Source organism: Aspergillus campestris, assembly GCF_002847485.1.
Source record: "Aspergillus campestris IBT 28561 chromosome Unknown P168scaffold_6, whole genome shotgun sequence".
NCBI classification, from domain to species: Eukaryota; Fungi; Ascomycota; class Eurotiomycetes; order Eurotiales; family Aspergillaceae; genus Aspergillus; species Aspergillus campestris.
Window position 1 is genome coordinate 1066120 of NW_020194341.1, and position 21138 is coordinate 1087257.

At 51.9% G+C, this 21138-nt stretch overlaps 5 protein-coding genes across 5 annotated transcripts; 2 read left to right on the forward strand and 3 right to left on the reverse strand.

The window, feature by feature from the left end:
• Positions 1-1102: 1102 nt before the first annotated feature.
• On the reverse strand, positions 1103-3506 carry pab1 (polyadenylate-binding protein; the record flags this gene model as incomplete). Its single annotated transcript, XM_024835960.1, has 3 exons — positions 1103-1256; positions 1316-1932; positions 2004-3506. The coding sequence occupies 3 exons, from the start codon at positions 3504-3506 to the stop codon at positions 1103-1105; spliced, it is 2274 nt and encodes a 757-aa protein (XP_024692927.1).
• A 1212-nt stretch (positions 3507-4718) lies between these two features.
• Positions 4719-8994, reverse strand: P168DRAFT_269196 (HECT-type E3 ubiquitin-protein ligase). The gene is made up of 2 exons (XM_024835123.1): positions 5814-8994; positions 4719-5755 (listed from the first exon to the last, which is right to left on the reverse strand). Exons 1-2 carry the CDS (start codon positions 8841-8843, stop codon positions 5084-5086), a joined length of 3702 nt encoding a protein of 1233 aa, XP_024692928.1. The 5' UTR covers positions 8844-8994; the 3' UTR covers positions 4719-5083.
• A 499-nt stretch (positions 8995-9493) lies between these two features.
• Positions 9494-10488, reverse strand: P168DRAFT_327303 (mitochondrial 54S ribosomal protein mL41). Its single transcript, XM_024841222.1, has 2 exons — positions 10217-10488; positions 9494-10122 (listed from the first exon to the last, which is right to left on the reverse strand). The coding sequence occupies exons 1-2, from the start codon at positions 10397-10399 to the stop codon at positions 9913-9915; spliced, it is 393 nt and encodes a 130-aa protein (XP_024692929.1). The 5' UTR covers positions 10400-10488; the 3' UTR covers positions 9494-9912.
• A 150-nt stretch (positions 10489-10638) lies between these two features.
• Positions 10639-13854, forward strand: P168DRAFT_290417 (UTP14 family protein). Its single transcript, XM_024837204.1, has 3 exons — positions 10639-12989; positions 13028-13460; positions 13522-13854. The coding sequence occupies exons 1-3, from the start codon at positions 10747-10749 to the stop codon at positions 13702-13704; spliced, it is 2859 nt and encodes a 952-aa protein (XP_024692930.1). The 5' UTR covers positions 10639-10746; the 3' UTR covers positions 13705-13854.
• Positions 13855-15214: 1360 nt separating this feature from the next.
• On the forward strand, positions 15215-18428 carry P168DRAFT_253357 (glucan endo-1,3-beta-D-glucosidase). Its single transcript, XM_024834374.1, has 7 exons — positions 15215-15367; positions 15415-15561; positions 15700-16002; positions 16052-17773; positions 17831-17892; positions 17947-18206; positions 18270-18428. Exons 2-7 carry the CDS (start codon positions 15547-15549, stop codon positions 18293-18295), a joined length of 2388 nt encoding a protein of 795 aa, XP_024692931.1. The 5' UTR covers positions 15215-15367; positions 15415-15546; the 3' UTR covers positions 18296-18428.
• Positions 18429-21138: the final 2710 nt, after the last annotated feature.

Genomic DNA, 21138 nt, shown 5'->3' on the forward strand with positions numbered 1-21138 from the left:
TCCCCCCATATAATCACGGATGGATGCATGTAGTATAGGGCTAAATCCCCACCAACCACCGGATAATGAAACAGCCGCCCCAACCAACCAACCAATCCATACAATTAATTGCCCACCCATGACTACCATATGTAGACATTCACCTTCAGATTAAGAGCCGCCCACTACTGCTACGGTGGGTAATATCAGTTCATTTGTGGAAGGTGCCTGTTCAATATGATATCCCCCGCTGAAATCAAATCAGGGCTTTCAATAGCCAATTGACACTACGGATTAACTGACTCACTGACTAGCCCAGAGTCAACTCTTCAACCCTGTTTGTTGATGTGGCAAGTCCGCGTCTACACGAGATACTATAGTATATGTCCCACTATAGATAGTGATGATCTACAATATACGAGAATACAGATCAATCCGTGAGGAAGTCATAAGTCTATATTACACTCGTCTCAAGCAAGGTACAGGATACGAGGGTAGAGGAGGAGATAGGATAGGATAGGAGAGGAGAGGATAGGGATGGGGATGGGGATGAGGATAGGCGTAGGATATGAAGATAGAAGGGGGGGAGACTTCATAACTTCCTCCTTCTCGTAACGTGAACATAGCATGAAAAAGGAAGAAAATGGAAAAAAGAAAAACCCGTGACATCCGAACAACTTTTGAATCTCCGATCCCATTTGACTCTGCAATTTCCCCCCTTCTTCCATTCAAGCGATCGATCGATTCGTTCGAGTGGTGTCGCCGTCTGTACTGGCTGGAATCTGCATGGCCCATGCTGTGCACATACACAGTCAGACAGAGCTCGTAAGATCACTCAATACGAACTGGTGATACCACAAACAAAGAACTTTTGGAAACCGAGGGATATCAGGATCAGGAGAGAAGGTAACGGAAAAAAAAAAAAGTAAAAAAAAAAAAGAAAAAAGATAATGAAATGGAGATGGAAGATAAAAAAAGGGAATAAAATAAAGGTAAGAAAATCATCGTTAATTCGAGCAAGGGTAGGTCATCATCAAAAAAGCGATCGGTGAGTCAGAAATATCTCCCGAGGAGGCAGAACGGCAGACGCCGAACTACTTTTCATCACAGGTTGAGATAGAATCTACGACTTGTTCTCCTCCGTGGAAGCTTCCTTGGCAGCCTCCTTGGGCTTGGCCTCGGCCGTCGCTTCACCATCACCCTTGTTCTTCATGTACTCGTCATAAACGCTGAGGGCCTCGTCGACCTTGGCGCGGAGAGCCTCATCATCATCAAGACTATAAAATATTAGCATGATCCAAGCGATAGATTATAAGAAGGAAGTATAAGAACTTACAGGCCAAGCAGCTCAGCGTTATCCATCTCCAAAAGCATACCAGTGATCTTGCCTGCCAACTCAGGCTGCTGAGACTGGATCTTGGGATAGAGGGCCTCACCCAGCATCTGCTTCTGCTGAGGGGCGGGCATAGCAGCGATGTTCTGGCTGCTGGTGGCGGCGGCGGCGGCCTCCTCCGGACGACCCGCGGCGGGCTGACCGGCGTTCTGTCCGCGACCACCCTGGGGACGACCCATCTGGGGGGGCATACCACCGCGACCCTGGCCGAAGTTGGGGCCACCACGCATACCCTGACCCATGGGCATACCGGGAACCTGACCACGGCCACCGGCACCGCGACCGAACTGCACACCCATCTGGGGGTAGCCCATGCCGTTAGGGATGCCACCGGGACCCATGGGCATGCCCTGGGGGAAGTTGGGGGGCAGCTGCTGGCCGGGGCCCATGCCGCGTCCACCCTGCTGGCCAGGGAAAGGACCGGGGTACTGACCGGGACGTCCACCAGGGATACCCATCATCATACCGGGCTGGGGAGGGAAAGCCATGCCACCACGCTGGCCACCAGCGGGGATGAAGCCCTGCTGACCAGGTCCGTAGAAGACGGCGGGCTGCATGTACTGGATAGATGTTAGTCATGTTGACAAACAAGACAATAGGGAAATAGGAAAATAAAAGGGGGAGGACATACCGGCTGGGGCATGCCGGCGGCGGCGGCAGCCTGCTGCTGGCGGATGGTGTTGCGAGCCTGGATGCTGGCCTCGAGCTGGCTGCGGCGGACATCCTTGCGCTGGGCGAGGGCGACGTAGAGGGGCTTGCCGTTGACCATGCGCTGGTTCATCTCGGTGACGGCCTTGGAGGCCTCATCGGGGCTGCTGAAGCAGACGAAGCCAAAGCCCTTGCTCTTGCCCAGACCCTTCTTATCACCCTTCTTGGACTCCTGCTCCTCACCCTCGGCGGGCTTCTCCTCGGCATCTTCAGCCTTCTCGGCGGGCTTCTCCTCGGCGGGCTTCTCGGCCTCGGCGGGCTCCTTCTTCTCGTTCTCCTTGTTGGATTCCTTCTCCTTGTCCGAGGACTCGGCGGACTCCTCGCCCTCGGCGTTGGTGTCGCGCATGACCTTGGCGGAGGTGATGGTGCCGTAGGGAACGAAAAGCTCGCGCAGCTTCTCGTCATCGACGTCGTCGGTGAGGTTCTTCACGTACAGGTTGACACCCTGGTACTTGGAGGCCTTCTCCATGCGGGCGGCCTCGTACTGCTTGCGCAGCTCCTCCTCACGCTCGTGCTTCTTCTGGGCACGGCCGACGTAGAGCTTCTGGTTCCGCAGATCCTTCTCGTTCATCTCGTCGACGGCGGCCTGCGCGCTCTCGTGGGTCGAGTAGTTGACGAAGCCGAAGCCACGGCTCTTGCCATCCTGGTCGCGGCTCAGGGTGGCCGAGGTGATGTCACCGAACTTCTCGAAGGCGACGCGGAACTCGTCGTCGGTCACCTCGGGGTCGACGTTCTTGACGTAGACGTTGGTGAAGTTGGCCTTCATCTCCTCGAACTTGCTCTGGCGGTCCTTCTTGGAGATGTGGTGGCCGACGAAGACCTTCTTGTCGTTGAGCAGCATGCCGTTGACGTGCTTGATGGCGTTGTTGGCGGCCTCGGCGGTCTCGTAGTGGACGAAACCGTAGCCCTTGGAGTTGGCGAACTCGTCCTGGGCGACCTTGCAGCTCAGGATGTTGCCGAAGGCGGCGAAGGTGTCGTGGAGGGCCTTGTTGTCGATGGCGTTGTCCAGGTTCTTGATGAAGACGTTACCCTGGCCGGTCTTGCGCAGGGCGGGGTCACGCTGGGACCACATGATGCGGCAGGGCTTGCCCTTGATGAGGGTGTAGTTCAGATCCTCGAGGGCGCGCTCGCCGTCGGCGGTGTTGTTGTAGTTGACGTAGGCGTAGCCCAGGGAGCGTCTGGTGACGGCGTCACGGCAGACACGGATGGAGGCAACCTGGCCGATGGACGAGAAGAGCTCGTACAGCATGGCCTCGGTCACGGAGGGGTCGAGCTCACCGACGTACAGGGACGCCGAGTGGGGCTGAGAAGGGGTCTCGACGCCGGAGGCCTCGCCGCTGGGGGCGGCCGCAGCAGCAGCGGTGACCTCGGGGGTGCCGTTGACATTGTTGTCAGCGGCGGGGGTGGTCGCAACTTCGGCGGACATTTTGATCAAGATTTTCTTAGTTTTTTTCTTTTCTGTTTATTTGGTTCGTACTGTCGTCAGAGGAAATATTAGCCAGTGATCAACGTGGACCTAGTGGGATGGATCTCGAGTCGACGGGTTTTCACTGCTCGATGGATCTCTTCCATTCCCACGGCGCACCGCATCGAACATCACCGATGGGAACGGGGGAATCGACAACGATCGAGAGACAAATCCAACGAAGCGAACGAGAGGGAGAGAAGAAAGGAGACAAGAGAATGCGAGGGAACACATACAGTGTGCGATACAGCAACCGAGCCGATGATTTCACTGCAAAAAACCCAATCAGCAAAGGACGATCTCCAAACCAGATCAACCAGAACACGTACGACCCAAGTCAACTCTTCCAAGCACAAAGTCCTAGAAAAGAAGAAGACAGGGAAAATTGGTGGGGAGGAAACAAGATGGGGGGTTGGAGGGGAGAGAAGGAAAGGCGGATGAATGAGGAATGGAGAGAAAAAGGCGGCAGAGAGAAAATCTTCCACACAAAAATACACACCGCACAGTCCAAGGGAAGCCGACGTCGATTAGAAAAAAAGTCTCGGGATTCAAGTATAGGCTGGAAAGTCCACACTTGGAGATATTTTTTCAGGGTTTTCCGGGTTTTTTTGTATTTATTTTAGTTTTTTTTTATTTTCCGATATGATTCGAAAAAGAAAAGGAAAGGGGAATATCAAGAGGAGGAAGAGCGTGGAGGGAAAGAAAAGGGAGAAGAAGAAGAAGAAGAAACAGAGAAAAGAACGAGAGAAAGAAAGAATTCTGGATGAGAAGCAGCACTGCCGAATCCGGTTTAGTCTCTTTATTCTTTCTTTCTTTTCACTTTTTTTTTATCGTTTTTTCTTTATTTTACAGGAAGAAAGATTGAAATTTCAGATATGGCTGCCTCAGGCTCTCTATTCTTTCTTTCTTTCTTCCTTTCCAGTACTTTTAATTACTATTATTTTCTATCCTTGGTTACAATTTCGAATTTTTCTTTTTTTTCCAGAACTCGGAAAAAAATCAAACGCTTCCCTTGGATCCCAGGAAGGCACTAAACCAGATAGAGTATTGATCGTGGGTCTCCATCCAGGGCTCTTTCTTCTCTTTGATTTTTTTCTTTCTTATCAATGTGTGATGTCAGGTGACTGCGCTTATCGTCATGCTTTCATATCCATGGAGTACGCTTGAAAGAAACTCATGTCAATGAATGCTATTTTCATCTCACTGGCTTTAAGACCATATTTACATAGCCTCTCCCATGTTATGCCGACAAAGAAGACAATCGTCAATTTCAGGAATGCAACGGGTGGGCCTCTGCGTACATGACACAACAACCGTCAATGAACTGAACCCTCAAAGAACAGGGGTAAGAAAGAGAACAAGAAGAAACAAGTCAATGGGAAATGGAAATAGAAGCAAATCGAATCGTAACGTCAGTGGAATAGCCATCCGCCAAAAAAACGCCTCAGCTATGCAACCCGCCATTCATTCACATCATGCGTGGTCGGCGGTCTATGTGCATCGTTCATCATCCTGACTCATGAATTATCCATGGTATTCTAGCTCAGATCAAACCCGGCGCCCGAGTTGACCGCGTAGAGGAGTTTCTCCCGTAAAGTATCGGCGTTCGTGTAGCGCGGCAGCTTTAGTAGGTTCACGCACGTGCTCGTGCTCGGTAGCCTATCCTGATCCTCGCTCGAGTCGCGGATGCTGAAGAGCGGGTTGAGATGGCTGAACCCGAGCAAGGGCGCGCGCGGGGTCGACGTCACGAACCGCAGGACGTTGCGTCGCTCCTCGTTGCTCATCTTCTCCATCACTTCCCAGAAGAGCTGGACCGTCGGGTGTTCCTGTCCGTCGTCCCCGATGGTGTAGACCCCCCCGTAGAGCGTGTTCCGTCGCAGATCTGAGACGTCGATGTCGCCGGATTCTCCGCTGACGAGAGTCTGGAGCTCTGCCTGGTTGAACATGGACAGCCATGACGGTTGGATAATCTGGCCTAGCCCTTGCAGGAAGGCGTGCGTTTGCAGCGCAGGCTGCACCTGGAGACGGTAGCGCGCAATGTACGAAATGTACACTAGTCGGTTCTGGTTCGTCACTGCGATGTCGGAGCCGTGGGGTTTCAGGTCGCGCGTGGTGGTCCGACTGGTCGAGTCCGGCAGGGGGATTGTATCGGTCACGGTGAAGTTCAGGGCAAAGTCCTCCACATCTCCAGTGTAGTTCTTGAGTTGCAGCTGTAGTTATTTCTGTTAGTCGTTACTGAACACAGGGATGGCGGTGTGCTTGACTTACCAGACCCTGATAAAGTGCCTGGTCAAGATCCTTCAGATCGTTCAGGTTCGCACGATACGCTGTCTCCCGCTGGGCCGAACCCATGCCACCCGTGAGGGCCCACTTGAGCAAGAAGAACGGGGCAAAGTTGACGTCCACCAGAATCCCCTCGTACAGACACTTCCCGATAATCCGTCCCAAGAACTCATACCGCCGGAGCAAATCGCGGACGTGATCGTTCCACTCGGGGCTATTCTCCGGGATCCGCAACTGCCGTAGGGCTTCCCGGCGCTGTTCGACGGCCGCGGGATTCGGATAGAGCAGGTGCTGGTCGTTCTCTTCGAACAGATTAAGCTCGCTGGTCGACTTGAACGCCTCGCTGGTAACACTCGTGAGGAACTCCTTCGTCACACCCCCACCGTCGATCCCAGCCTCGGGCGTGTCGAACTTGTCAATAAAGGTGATCTGAATTGGCTCTTTGAGCCCCTCGCCCAGCTCGTAAAACTGCTCAAAGGCATCTTCAAACACCTTCTCGCGCTGGATATCGGCGTGGTGTCGATTGAGGATGTTCACCGAGGGCGGGTGTCCGTCGATCGTTCGCCCCATGGAAGCCTGGGCCACCGACATGCGCCAGAGGTCCGGGTCGATGACGCCTCGTCGTCGACGCAGCTGGTCCCGGATGATAAATTCGCGAAAGATCTGCACGCGAGTATGGAAGGGGATAAAGAACGGCATGTTCCTCAGGATCTCCAGGCGGGGCGCGACGGCCTGAAGTTGCTTCCGGCGAGCCGCTTGTTGCTGCCGTCGCCGGAGGGCCTCAATTCGGCGAGTCTGTTGGGCACGACCGGTCCCCACCAGTCCCAGTGAAGATTCATATAATGAATCGTCCATCAGGTCGTCCGGGTCTTCCTCCTCGTCCTCATCCTGGAGCTGGTGCCGGTTCTCTTCCTCCGCCACAACGGCAGGAATGAAGCCTTCCATGTCGAAGCGGTTCGTCATCAGCCAGTGACCATCTGGCATAAACTTGCGTCTTGAATCGCGCTCATGTACCATCCTCAGGAGGCCCGTCACTAGACCCTTGAAGTAGTCGAGGGGAATCCCTGTCACACCAGGGAGTCCTTTCTCCTTATTCTTCAGCTCAAGATCCTTCACACTGGTAATCGAATCCGACGGCGCGGCGAAGGAGCCGAAGTAGCTGCGAATGTTGCTTGCGGTTCCCTGAATGGGCTCCTTTTCGTTCAGGTCCGCCGAGTTCCAGTACAGGGTAAATGCCAGATTCTTCAAGAACACCGTCAGGTCCTTGATATCTTTCAAGGGTAACGCACTTTCTTTGGTCCACGAGACACGGGTGTTCGACGAGGCTGTGAAGGAAGATTCATTCGAGAAAAACTCCTCATCGTCCATTACTTTCAGAACGAAGGTGTAAAGTTCCAGGAACAACAGAATGATCATCCATTCCTCATCCCTCTCGGTTTGGGACATCGTCGACCACCGTGCGTCTTTCGTCTCGTCCATTGGTTTCAACAATGCTAAGACCTTGTTCGAGTCCTGGCTAATGGTTGCGAATATTCTACCCGACCGAGATGCATTCCAGAAGTATTTGATCGCCGGTATCCTGGGGCCAGGCTGACCGACCTCGGCATACCCAGAGTTGGCGGATCCTAGGTATAACCACATCCGTATATCATCGCCCCGTCGAGGGAACACACGCAGAAGGGTCAATGCGTACGTGGCAAGAACTTTGGCCTCTCTATATGCATCAGACCCGGTATCTGCGAGATCCCCCTGGAACAGATGAGTAGACTGAAGCTGTGAAAGGAGTCCTGTGATGCGATTTTGGTTCACTAAGCTGAACAGCTGCTCTTTGATGAACGGATGGAGAGGCGGTGTCTCCGTTGTTGACTCGTCGACCTCGCCCGTTTCCTCCAGCTCCAGACGCCGTGATATGTACACAGCTGTGGAGTTCAGTAATTCTGATACAACCTTCACGAACGCCGGCTCCGGTGCCTGGTTCACCGCCTGGTGTCCTAAGGCGTACTGGTGGAAAAAGATGAAATAAGCTAGGAGCCAAAGCCGGGCGTCCAGGTCTTCCACATTCCGACTCTGGCCACGGTTCTGGGAAACTAGAGGTTCCAAGGCGGAAGTGAGCAATTTATAATTGATATTATTTGCCAGCCCATCCAGAGTTCCCAAGTATGATGTAAGGTCCGGGACTGTCAGGTAACTCCTGGCGAACCATTCATAGGCAGTAAGCGTCTCAGAAGTGATCGGCTTCAGCAAAGCCAAAACACTCTGGACGAGGTCGTCCCGAGAGAGACAATATCTGGGGGACACATCCTCTATGTTCTTAGTAAGAAGAACCATGACGGCGTAATACTCCTTAGAAAGCCGTGCCATCTGCTTCGGCATCAACCCGGTCATAAACAACAGCAGTCTCAACAGCTCACCCACGACAAAGGGAGGGACCGTGGGCGACAACGCCGTGTGTAAGACCCGCAGGGTGAATGTCGCCAAACGGTTCAGAGGAGTGGTCCAGTCGCCCTCCGTCGCAATTGTAGGCACCTCGTTCAACGTTTTCTGGAAAGCGCTGGAAAAATACACCAGACGGACCATATCACCGCTGTTCCGCGGCTCCATGAAGTGGACCAACAGTCGCAGCTGCGACAGGCATTCTGCAGCCGTCCCGTACCGAGCAGGAGGCTGCAAGGATGCGTCCGAGCGACGGGCCAGGTCCTCGAAGGGAGGAAGACCCTCCGCCCGTTGCTGTTCCAGGGCATCCCACTCCCTCCGCCATTTCTTGTGCGTTGTCTTTCTGCTCTGGTGGCCCCGCCAGGCCCGTTGTAATGTCCGGGTTGCCCCTAACCGGTCCCTCTCCTGTTGTCTGTGTATCCGTTCTTGTTGGGCAATCGCTAGGGTGTTTTGCGGGCCTGCGCCGTGAGGATTCGATCGTCCGGTTGTTCCTGGGGGGTATGCAGCGAAAGGATTCGTATTCCGGCCACCGAGATTCACCTGCCGTGGCCGGCGGGCGTTACCCGTGAACGATTGAAACATCGCTCTTGCTGGTTCGCTGCGTTTCTTGTGCTCCGACCTTTGCAACAGGGTGACGAAAAGTCTGACAGAGTGAGGTAAGAGGGCATAAACATCCCCATGCCGCAGCGCAAGGAACGAGTGGGTGAAGGTTGCGGGGTGTGTAGAGGTGGATGGGTGGATGGGGTTAGGTGGGCATGTATGACATATCTCCAGGGTTGCGAGATAGGATGGTTTAGCAGCTGAGGCTTCCTCCGGTATGCACACGCACCACTTGCTATCTAACGGGTACACTAAGCCAGGTACCAATCCACATCCACTAGTCTATCGGCAGCTATTGCCACGCTCTCACGGCGCCACCGATTGCGTTTGTTAAGCCACTGAATTTATGATGACTTTTCTTCCAGTTGTTTCTGGAAGTTGTCTGCTTTATTACATTGATTGTGTTTATTATTCTGTATTATATGACGGGGATTGTCAAACTTTGGATTTATTTGATGCGAATGTCATGTTGAGTAATATCTTCAAAGCACGAATATATATATTCAATACTTCTAACCGTTGTGTCTATTACCAACACACCATATAAAAGTATATGTATTGGTCTGTCTATCTGCTACAAAGATTGTGTGCACATAGAAAACTACAGACCACCATGTCGATAAAGCATATTTGCCTGTTACTCTCAAATATAGAGTTGAATTTCAGAAAAAGATCATATAAGTATGCTGAAATGCAAAGACCAATAATGCGCCGCTAACCTGCAAAATACCCAAAATATCCACCAATCCATCAGATGGACGGTGACCACAGAGCGGGACCTCCTGTCGATGCGCTGTAGTCCAGCCCTGACCCAGACACATCTGAGACTCAATAAGATCCCCTCAATACATCAAACACCATACTGTACATATAATACAGGACCTCGAGAACGCGCACAAAGGCTAGCAGACCATATCAAGATATCAGAACCAGGGCGTATGCGCCCATAGTCCACAACAGTCCACGCGTGCCTTGCACCCTCACATCGTGATAAAGCGTCTCGTCCAAACTAATCCCTGACGGATCTCTTTCCCCCAATTCACAGCCTCAACTATTGGCTAGGCTTCGCGCCCTTCTCAGTCGCTCCGCTTTCTAACCGTTCTTGCTCAAGGACTTCCTGTCCGTTATCCGAAGCCCACATATCCAAGTAATCCTTTCCACCAAAGGCGCGCGGAACGGTCATCTGGCGCCCATTGCGCTCGAGATCCTGCGTATACCGGGTCTGCGTGGGCGTCATGAGTTTCGTAACGAAGGGAGTGAGCTAGACGCGCCATATTGTGAGTAAAGATCCATCCATTTGCGGCGCGGGGGTTGGGTTCTATTATCGGGGCCCGCTAGGACAAAAGGCTGCCTACCTTGAACTCTTTCAGGCCCTCCGGAACGGCATAAGTCCGTACTTTCTTCCAGTCGATCACGTAGGTGCCGTTCTTCGCGAAGAAACCCATCGCTCCGGTCCGGTTTCCCTTGTAGTAACCACCGCCGACTTGCTTGGTGGTCAGGCGCAGGCGCGCCATCATCGGTTGCGAGGGCTTGAACATGTTGGTTTTCGAAAGAGTGGATGCTGTAGGTGCGTGTAATGGGTGTTGCGGAGGACAGTTGGCGGTTCAATCAGTCTAGGTGTATCCCATCTATGGTCGGACGGAAGAAGGATCTGAAAGTCGGGCGGCGGCGCTAGTGGGCTCCGCGGACCGCCAAGACTGACTTTTTTTTTTTCTCTGCCGGGCAGAAAAGTAGAATCGGAAAGAGAAAAAGTCGACTGTGACAACACCTCACCCCACATGTTCTTCAGGGCAGTTATTTGCTGAAGAACTTGGGTTATTATTTTTATTCAACCCTTGAATTATTTTACTACTGTTTTTGCAGTGGCTAAACGACAACTGCAATCATGCCTCGCCAACAAACCCAGCAGCGCGGGCCGAAAGACAACTCGTCCAAGAAGAAGCAACAGCCTAGAAAGAGACCCAACAAGGCTTTGAACGCCCTCGCGATCGCCGAACAGCAATTTCCTGTCAAACCTAAGATCCGACGCAACCGGCTCGGCGAAGAGTACGGACAGCACACCCGCAAGCGACACGCGGCGGGCAGCGACGAGGAAGAATCGGACGGGGATGGCCCAGACAACAAGCGCCGTCGGTTTGGAGGCGACGGGTCTGATAGCGATGCGGGCAGCGATGGACAAGGTCGCCGGTGGAGAATAGGGCACGTCGACAGTGATGACGATAGCGAATTGGACAGTGATGAAGCCTTGGGTGAGAGTGATGAGGAGCGGTTTGAAGGTTTTACGTTTCGGGGTAGTGGGAAGCCTAAGTCTAAGGCGAAGCCGAAGCCTGAGTCCAAGAAGAAGAGTCGCCCGATTAGTCTGTCGGAGGATGTCGAGGATGAGGATGAGGAGGATGAAGATGAAGACGAAGATTCGGACGATCTTGGGGAGGATGCTATCGACTTGACCACTGCCTGGGACATGAACGTTGCTGCGGAAGAAGAAGAAGCGCAGGCTGGCTCGAAATCGAAAAAACGCGACGAAGACTTTGGGTCTGAGGAAGATGAAGAGGAAGAGGAGGGGGATGATGAGGATGAGGAAGACAGTGAATCCAACGAAGACAGCGACTTCGACATGTCCGACGATGAGGACGCTGTGGATGAACATGGCCTCGCCAAATTGCAGAGTTTCGTGAACTCTATGGGTACGGGTGCTGTCGACAGGACCAAAAAGAAGGGAGGAAAACACGAGCATACTGCGCCGACAGAATTCGGACTGTCCTCTACACAGAAACTCACTATCGCGGACCTCATGCCCTCAATTACAGATTCGCGCTTAAAGAACTCTCTCAAACATGTCGACACCGCGCCCGCCAACAAAACAACATCCGGTATCCCGGGTAAACTCGACGCACCTCTGGCGAAACGCCAGCAGGATCGGTTGGACCGAACCGCAGCCTATGAAAAGAGCAAAGAAACTATGGATCGCTGGTTGGAGACGGTCAAGCACAATCGCCGAGCGGAACACCTCATGTTTCCCCTTGTCGACCCCGACGCCGAGCAGACGCACCGAATCGACGTTACGAAGCCTCAGACAGACCTTGAACACGCCATCCAAGACATTCTAGTCGAGAGTGGTCTGACGGATAATAAGGGGAAGTCGGCTGAAGAGCAGGTTCAGGAATTCGAGGAACTGCAGGCGCGAAAGCTCCCGATCGAGGAGATCCGAGCTCGCAGGGCGGAACTACGCCAGCGCCGCGATCTACTCTTCCGGGAGGAGGTCCGTGCCAAACGCATCAAGAAGATCAAGAGCAAGTCGTACCGCCGGGTGCACCGCAAGGAACGCGAGAAGTTGGAGCAGCAGGAACGACAGGCTCTCCTTGATGCAGGCGTGGACCCGGATGAAGAGGATCGCGAAAAATTCGAGCGTCAAAGAGCGGAAGCTCGCATGGGTCTGAAGCATAAGGAGAGTAAGTTCGCCAAGAGCTTGAAGCAGACTGGACGAACCGCTTGGGACGAGGAAGCGCGCTTGGGTGCCGCCGATATGGCCCTCAGGGAGGAAGAGCTGCGGAAGAGGATCGAAGGCAAGCGTGCCACCCGCGGTGACGAGGACTATCTCGGATCATCCAGCTCCGAGTCCGAGGAAGAGAACCCATGGGACGAGGAAGCTGATTCCGATGCCGAAAAGCGCAAGCTTCGCCAGAAGCTCAGCAAGCTTGAGGGCGGTGAAGATGGGGAGCTGGAACTCAAGGGCCCCCATTCCAAGCTGCTCTCCATGAAGTTCATGCAGAACGCCGAGGCCTCTCGGAAAGCCCAGAACGACGCTGAAGTCCGGAAGCTCAACCGAGAACTTCACGGAGAGGAATCGCAGTCCGAGGCAGAGTCAGAGGTTGGCCGGCGCAAGTTTGGTCACTCAGATAAAAACAAAGCTGGCCAACAGCAGAAACCCAAAGCACTCCCCCGCAATGAGTTTGAGGAACCACTAGGATCGGATGAGGAAGCTGATGCCGCCGAGCAAGATGCCGAAGTCGTCACTGACCGCAAGGGCAATAACGCAAAGCCGGGTCGCTCTGCTAACAAACCGCGCGGAGGCCTCTCCAAGGCTCCTGAACCCATTGAACCCCTGCCGAGGAGGAGAACCCTTGGTTGGTGCAAATGAGCAGGAATAACCGTCGACCTGTGGTGAGTGACAACCAGCAGACCGTCGACATCAACCTTGACGACGCGGCGCCCAGCGGCCAGTCGTCTCGGAAAGCCTCCAAAAAAGAGAAGGCTCCTTCTACATCCACCCAGAAGCAGCGCTTGGAACCTCAGGATGACAGCGAGGAGGAGAGCGTGCCGGTGCTTCTCAAAAACCATGACCTCGTGAAGCGCGCATTCGCAGGCGACGAGGTCGTCCAAGACTTCGAACTTGAGAAGCGGGACACTATCCGCGACGAAGATGACCAGGTCATCGACAATACTCTGCCCGGATGGGGTAGCTGGGCTGGCGAAGGGGTCAGCAAAAAGCAACAGAAGCGACAGAAGCGCTTCCTCACCAAGGTTGATGGTGTGAAGCCGGACGACCGGAAGGATGCTAAACTCGCCCGCGTCATCATCAACGAGAAACGTGTCAAGAAGGTAAGGGTTCCCATAGTGGTCACACGACGAGAGGCTATCATACTAATTGTCTCTCTCCCAGAACAACAAATACATGGCTACTCAGCTTCCTCACGAGTTCGAAAGCAAGGCCCAGTACGAGAGGTCTCTCCGTCTCCCCATCGGACCGGAGTGGACTACTAAGGAGACCTTCCAGAATGCGACCAAGCCTCGCGTGATGGTCAAGCAGGGAGTCATCAAGCCCATGGAGAAGCCAACAGTATAAGATACCCGACTATCGACATGGGAGGAGGATATCTTCAAGGATTGGCAGGGGGAAAAGAGTCAGCAGGATTAGTCAGATACCACTTTTTGATCATGAAATGTAATTATCCATGACATTAGAAAAGGTTCATATCAACCACCATAAAAAGTCATTTTAATTAAAATGCACAGAACTAGATGTGTCCTTACTAGAGACCCCTGACCCTGGAGGACTGTTAGCATGTACTTGACTTTGTGGATACCCTCCGTGATTTATAGAGAAGGGATTAATGACCTGATCACCTGAACTTATTGACCTATCACTCCATCCCTATCACTTTAAAGTATTTCTTATTCATTAGACAATTACACAGTCATCTGGATGACAATCATCATCCATAACAGAATCATCAATATATGGTAATGATATAGTTCATGGACTATATTCCGTGATCAATAATCCTAGGGATAGCCACATTTCATACTTTTGAGGATTGAGTTGGTGATCCACGCAGGGATTGGAATGCACTGGATTAGAGCTATCTCCACTTGACACGCAAGATAACCCCCTAAATTGGGGATCATCTGGGTCACGAAATATCAAAAATCTCTAACATGGAACACTCAAGATCTAATATACGAAATCCAGGGACATTAAACCATGAACAGACCAGCAAGAGAAGTAAACACTCACGTGGGGTATTTTAGCTGCCTTAAACGGACTATCATTCAGGCTCCACATTTATCAGACTCCATCCCGTCTGGAACATACAACAACTTCAACCCTGATCACTTCCCGGATTACAACACAACTAGTTGGAGTGTTTGTGTAAGTGCTTGATAACTTTATTTCTTTCTGTATTCCCTCTTCCTTCATCGAGTTTTCTCCAGTGCATGTGCTGTTACATGTGGATAGACATGCGTCACTCTACTCTGTAATCATGAGGGAAGGACTCACTAGTAGCATTCCATACTCATCGCACCCCCCCACATTGTTTTCATATTTGGAGACGCTGATGAATGCTGTTTATTATGATCCACGTTACTGTTTTGGCCACTCACGCGATGCTAGGTGATTATCCTTCTGGTTAGAAGTGATTCCTCGGCCGTGACTGGAATCCATTAGTCCGTTGAGATCGACTCCTGGTAAGCCATGCTGTCCTCTCCTATATAAACTGGGATCTTTTCCCTCTTGCCTACTTGTATTGTGCATCTCAACCTTGTCGACTCCTCTCCCACGTGTGGTGGCCCTTTTGTTGAAGCCATACTGTGTTCTTCGGTACACATGACTGGACTCTACACAGAAGGACATACCTCGTGATACCCCTTTTGGATTGTTTTTCTTAGATAGAATATTCTTGTTTTTTTTTGCATCAGTGCTACTGTTCTCTATTGGTTCCATTCTTTTGGTCAGCCGTGGTGCACAGTAGTGTCGGCTACGACTTGTTGTCACGCACCTGAAGACCATAACCTGGGAACTTGGAACCCATTGCTGCGTTATGGCTGCCAATATGGGCCCTAAATTGACCTGGAGATTCTCTCTGGTGCTAACTATACTGCTTGCTGTAGTGGGAGTTCAGTCAAGCCCAGCGCCAACTGAAACTTCGAGCTCGTCAATCTCCTCCAAGACTCAGTACCCTCCTGCTACGAAGGGAGCTAGATTGCTGGAGCCAGAGACACATGGTGTAAGTGATCCTTCATGCCACACCAATCTTGTGCTAACAAGTATCAGTTTTATCCTACCAGTTTGGAGCGTGACGGTCATAGTTGGCAGCACGCAACACCTACACCCTTTTCGCACAACGCTCTTGGATTAAACAATCTGGCCGACAATTTTGAGCATCCCAAAGATTGGATAGATTGGATGCTACCTAATTTGGTTCCTGGAGGATTGCATAGACCGAAACATAACGTCAAACCTTTTGCTACTCCCTCTCCGGCGTATTCCAAACCCAAGCCAGGTTATTGGAGCCCGGAACACAATCTACCGGCCGTCCATACCATAGGGATTCCTAAGCCAACGTTTAGCTCTGCTACGGGTAGACCTAGCGAGACTGTGAGCCACGGCAAACCAGTGGGCACCGCATCAGACATCGTCGGCGCCTCTTCTGCTTCTGCAGTGGAGCCAACTCCCGTTTCCGTTGTCGACGAGAAGCCCAGCGCAACCCACCAAGATCAAACAAAGGCTCCCATCGCCACGGCGTCATCCTCTATTACCGCGATGTCTAACGCCCAAGATGTCTTTCAGCCCATAGCGACGGGTCCCATTCCACGGACGATCTCGGCACGGGACGATCACCCGGTGCCCAAGAAGGGAATTGTAAGTTTGACATGAAACCGCTGAGGGTGTGCGACGCTAACTTTCATAGAAATCCGAGGTACCTATCGAGACCAATAAGTTTTACAGTGGTCTCTTCTTAGGAACACAGACCAACGCGACGTTCACACATCCATATGAGTTAGCCTGGGCAAAGGGCACTGGCAACCTTGCTAGCTGGGGCATGGGCATCACCCATGTGGAGAGCGGACTGGCGAAAGGGCCAAAGAATGAAAAGATTCCGGGCCACCCAGTCTCTTTCTATGTTAACCCCATCGGCATCCAGTCCATCATCCTCGGGGCAACGGAGCTGCGCAATTCAACCGTACTTGATACGGAGAATCCGCTTCCGTTCTCTGCCAACGCTGTCCTGCGGCCAAAGGATGGAGCAAACGAAAGCATCACCTTCCCCATTGTGCAGGGTATGGGTTATGTCTCGGGGGTCTATTCCAACCTGCAGCCGGTGATCCAGAGCAGTGTCCACTACAAGGAAGTGGTGTCCGCCGGATCTCCGAGGCAGGGAATCTTCAAATACATCATAACCCTGGAAGACAATGTCACTTGGCTGCTTTATCTGACCCCAGATGACGGGAAGAACCCTGATCTGAAGTTGGAGTCCTCCACGGACCTTCGCGGGCCGCGCGGTTGGTCTGGTACGATCCAGGTGGCGAAGAATCCGGCCGGACGTTCAGGAGAGAAGCTGTACGACAACTCCGCAGGCGTCTTCGCATTGGAGGGCGCCGTGGCAGGTAACGTCTCTAACAAGACCGGCACGTACAATCTCATGTGGGCGAAGGCCGGCAAAAATGCGCAGGACATACCTTTGATCATGTTCGCTCTTCCTCACCACGTTGAATCCTTCGACCGGAGCACGCAGGGCCGCATGACGAACATCACCCTTCGGACGACGACCAAAGGCAACGCAACCGCGGTGATTGGAGAAATCTGGACGATGACCGAACCAGACCTTCCAACTGACCTGGGGCTCGAAACCCGGTCGCTTAGTGCCGGTAGGATCAGTGCGATTTCTCAGGGTGCACGTCAAGTGATCCTGGACGCGGCCCGGAAGGACCTGAACAACAGCGTCAGCAAAGAAAGTGACCTGAACAGCATGTATTTCAGCGGCAAGGCGCTGAGCAAATATGCCATCCTGGTCCATACTGTCAGCAAGATTGGCGGAGATCCTCATCTTGCATCGTCCACGCTGCAGGACCTGAAGCACGCCTTCTCCCGATTCGTCAACAACACCCAGCAATTTCCCCTGGTCTACGACAACGTCTGGAAGGGCGTGGTGTCTTCGGCCAGCTACGGTGGTGGCGACGTGGGCGCGGACTTTGGCAACACCTTGTACAATGACCACCACTTCCACTACGGCTACTTCATCCACGCTGCAGCGGTCATTGGACAGCTTGATCCGGCCTGGGTCGAACACAACAAGGACTGGGTCAACATGCTGGTCCGTGACGCAGGAAACGCGGCTGGCAACGACCCGTACTTCCCGTTCTCTCGGGGATTCGACTGGTTCCACGGTCATTCGTGGGCCAAGGGCCTCTTCGAGTCCTTCGATGGCAAAGACCAGGAGTCGTCGTCTGAGGATACCATGTTCGCCTACGCCATCAAGATGTGGGGTAAGACCGTGGGCGACGCCAGCATGGAAGCCCGAGGCAATCTGATGCTGGGAATCCTGCGACGCACCCTGCACAACTACTTCCTCCTTGACAACGACAACAAGAACCACCCTGCCGACTTTATCGCCAACAAGGTCACCGGCATAGTAAGTCCATCCCCTTTCACAGTACATACATTAAGCAATGAACTCACCATAGTACAGTTGTTCGAAAACAAGGTCGACCACACCACCTACTTCGGCGGCAACTTAGAATACGTCCATGGGTGAGTACCCCTTTCCTCCCCATCCCCATCAGAGATACTGACAATGATATCTAGCATCCACATGCTCCCACTATTGCCCTCCTCCGTGTACGCGCGCCGGCCCCATTTCGTGAAAGAAGAGTGGAACGCCCTCTTCGCACACAACGCCACCACCCCGGCCGAAAACGTCGAAGGAGGCTGGAAGGGCGTGCTGTATTCGAACCTGGCACTGATCGATCCCAAGGCGTCGTGGGAGTTCTTCGCCCAGCCCAACTTCAACTACACTTGGATTGATGGAGGCACCACGCGGACCTACTCTCTCGCGTTTGCTGCTGGTAAGTGCTGTCTCATCCTCTCTATACTCCCGTCAGTGGATGATACTAACCAAGTCAATACAGGCCTCGGTGGCGGTCCCTCCTCTTAGTAGGATTTGGTAATCTCTTCTTTTTTTGGTGGGCAGTTCTCTGCACCTTTTCAGAACATAGTTGTGAGACTGGTTGTTTATTTCGTGTCCAATTTCTTGCCTTACGGAGTATGTATTTAATTTTGAATATCAGTCCAATTCAGGAGACATTTTTTCCAATATTGGCGGCTCGGCATGTCTCATGCGATCGTAGTGTAGAATGATGGTTCTATATAGCTATTTGTCATCAAAGACTATCGAATCTGGAGGTTATAGAAGGAGAAGAAGCCACGTAGGCGAGGTAAAGGAAACCAGGTAACTTAGATAGTTAATCACCCATGAAACAAGAAGTCAACTACAAGTACTAAACCAATAGGGACAAGACAATGAAAGACCATCCAAGCAATCGGTGTAATAGTCACATCATCCCCGCCGATTCTCAGTTACATAGGTACAGAGACACCATCGTAGTCTCTGATTGTTGTACAGCTGCAATTCGAACAGTTCTTGATAGGTACGGCATGTCACGGCTTACGTTAAAGGACAAAGAGTATATATACATCCATCATAGTTCCGGGCGGTGTTTCCGTTCTTATAACGGCCTAGTAGTTATCTCACAGGCTGCTCTGTAGGTGGATCTGCGTTGTTTGACGAAGGGATGCGCATCTAGCTGAGATATATGGGGGAGATGGTGGCTCAGGTCTAGGTACTGATATCTGGTATTGCAAGGAATTAGACATGCAAGATGGTGAGGGGTACTGGTTGAAGTAATATGGATTATGCAGAGATGTAGTGAGAGTTGCAGAGGAAGAAGAGAAAGAGGAAGATGTAAGGATTGGATAGTCTGTGAGGCTATGTAATGAGACGCAAGGCTCCAACCTGAAACTCGGGCTTTATACTCACTTGCTTAATTGTAGCTGACCAATCAGCCGTATCATCTAGCCCTAAGTCTATGCTATTCGGAGCAGGCTGTATAGGCTATCTTACATATGTAGTAGGTAGTATACTATCTTTCCGCAACAAAGCAAGCACTACTATTCTACAGGATAAATTCACAAGATAAATACTGCCACAAGATGCTAAATGGGTTTACTTTTCAAAAGTGAATAATAAGCATCTATCTATAAGCGTATCTACCTCCAAGTTAGCTTTATACATAGGAAGAAGTCAATGACCTCCTTCGACCGAAGGGTAAGGTCAGTGGGCGTTCTTGACAACACCATTTACAGCAAATAGAGCCCTATATCAACCATTGCTTATAAGAAACTGATACATACGACCATAGGGTGTGGAGAACAGGGCTTCCCGTCCGCTCAGCCGTACTTAAGCCACACGCCGGCCGGTTAGTAGTATGGTGGGTGACCACATGCGAATCCCGGCTGTTGTATGTTTTTGTCCACCCTTTTTCTCGATTTGTTGGGTTTAGCGCCCGGCCCACTCCGCGTTCAGGCCCTTCACCCGCCTTCGCCTGAACGGCCTGAACCCCCCTGGTACGGCTGACGGGTCCTCCCGTAGTGTGGTTCTTTCCCCACCTGATATTTATTTGCGTTATCATTGGCCAGAAAGCTATTCCTGTTTTATTAGCCAGCCCCTGGCAAGCAAATTCCAAATCAAATACAATGCCACTGGCGGGGTTGGCAGTCGAAGGTTGGTCTGAATTCTTAATACTATAAGAAAACATGTAAAAAAATTGCAGTTCTGCACAAAATTCCCTCTTTATATTTAGCTCCCCTTCGGGTGATGACTAATTTCCTATCTTCTGCCTGGCTCCTCCGCCTCTAACCCCCCAGTGAACTTTTTTATATATTCACTTTTCTTTCTAGGTGCTTTAGGGGCTCTACGCGGGTGCTTCTAGGGATCCTACATGCTGCTGCCGAATATGACTACCTCGATACTCTGCAGCACCTGCTTCCGAAGAATCTGGAAATCCCCTGTGAATCAGTTTCCTCTATCTTGGAAGTCATTATTCCTGGAAGGGGTGGGAAAGAAGAGTTCGAAGCAACTCTCAATACGCTATGGAACCTAGGTCTGTTCTTTGATGGATTGCAAGAGACCCGCGAGACAGTTGACCAAAAGATAGTCCGACGGACAACCTCCTCCTCAGGCAACGATAATGACATGACAACCCCTTCTGACAGACCGCTCCACGACGAAGGTGACGAAGGGGGCGGGGGGAATCCTGTTAATAATAAATGACAACAGTTAGCCACCAACTGGACAAGAGGCAAACCAAAGACTTAGCAAGAGTATCCGGAGACGCACGATCTTCCTCACGAGTAGAGAAAGAACGGGGGCCGGCGCCCGCAGCACCACAACCCTGACCGCGAGGGCGGCCCCGACGACCAGCATTTCTAACACCACCATGATCAACAACACCGGCACGCAGGACACCAGGCGAGAACCATGACCGCGCCCAGCACGGCCGCTACGAGGAGACACAGGCTAAACACTGTCAGTTTACTGCCACCACACATGATAATTGCTTAAAATACATATCATGACGAGCAGAACAAAACCAGGCCGATAAACAAGATGAACGAAATTCTTGATTCCTGCAACTTGACAATATTAGGGCACCTTAATGACATGACAGGGATAATCAAGTGAGTATACCAAGACAGCACGGGAAAAAGAGAGCAAAACAGCCAAGGAAGAAGAGGGAGACACACGGGTGAGGAAAAATTATAATATTTATATTCTCACTGGTGATGCTACGGCTAAGCAAGGGCGATGTACTTGACAATTAGTTTTCTAAAACAGCAGACTACCTAGGCAGCTACTACCCTATATTTTGAAATGAGTGTCGAAGTTGGTTCTTATCAGCTAAATACTGCTAGAATATCCAGCTTCTTTTAGCTGCAGTG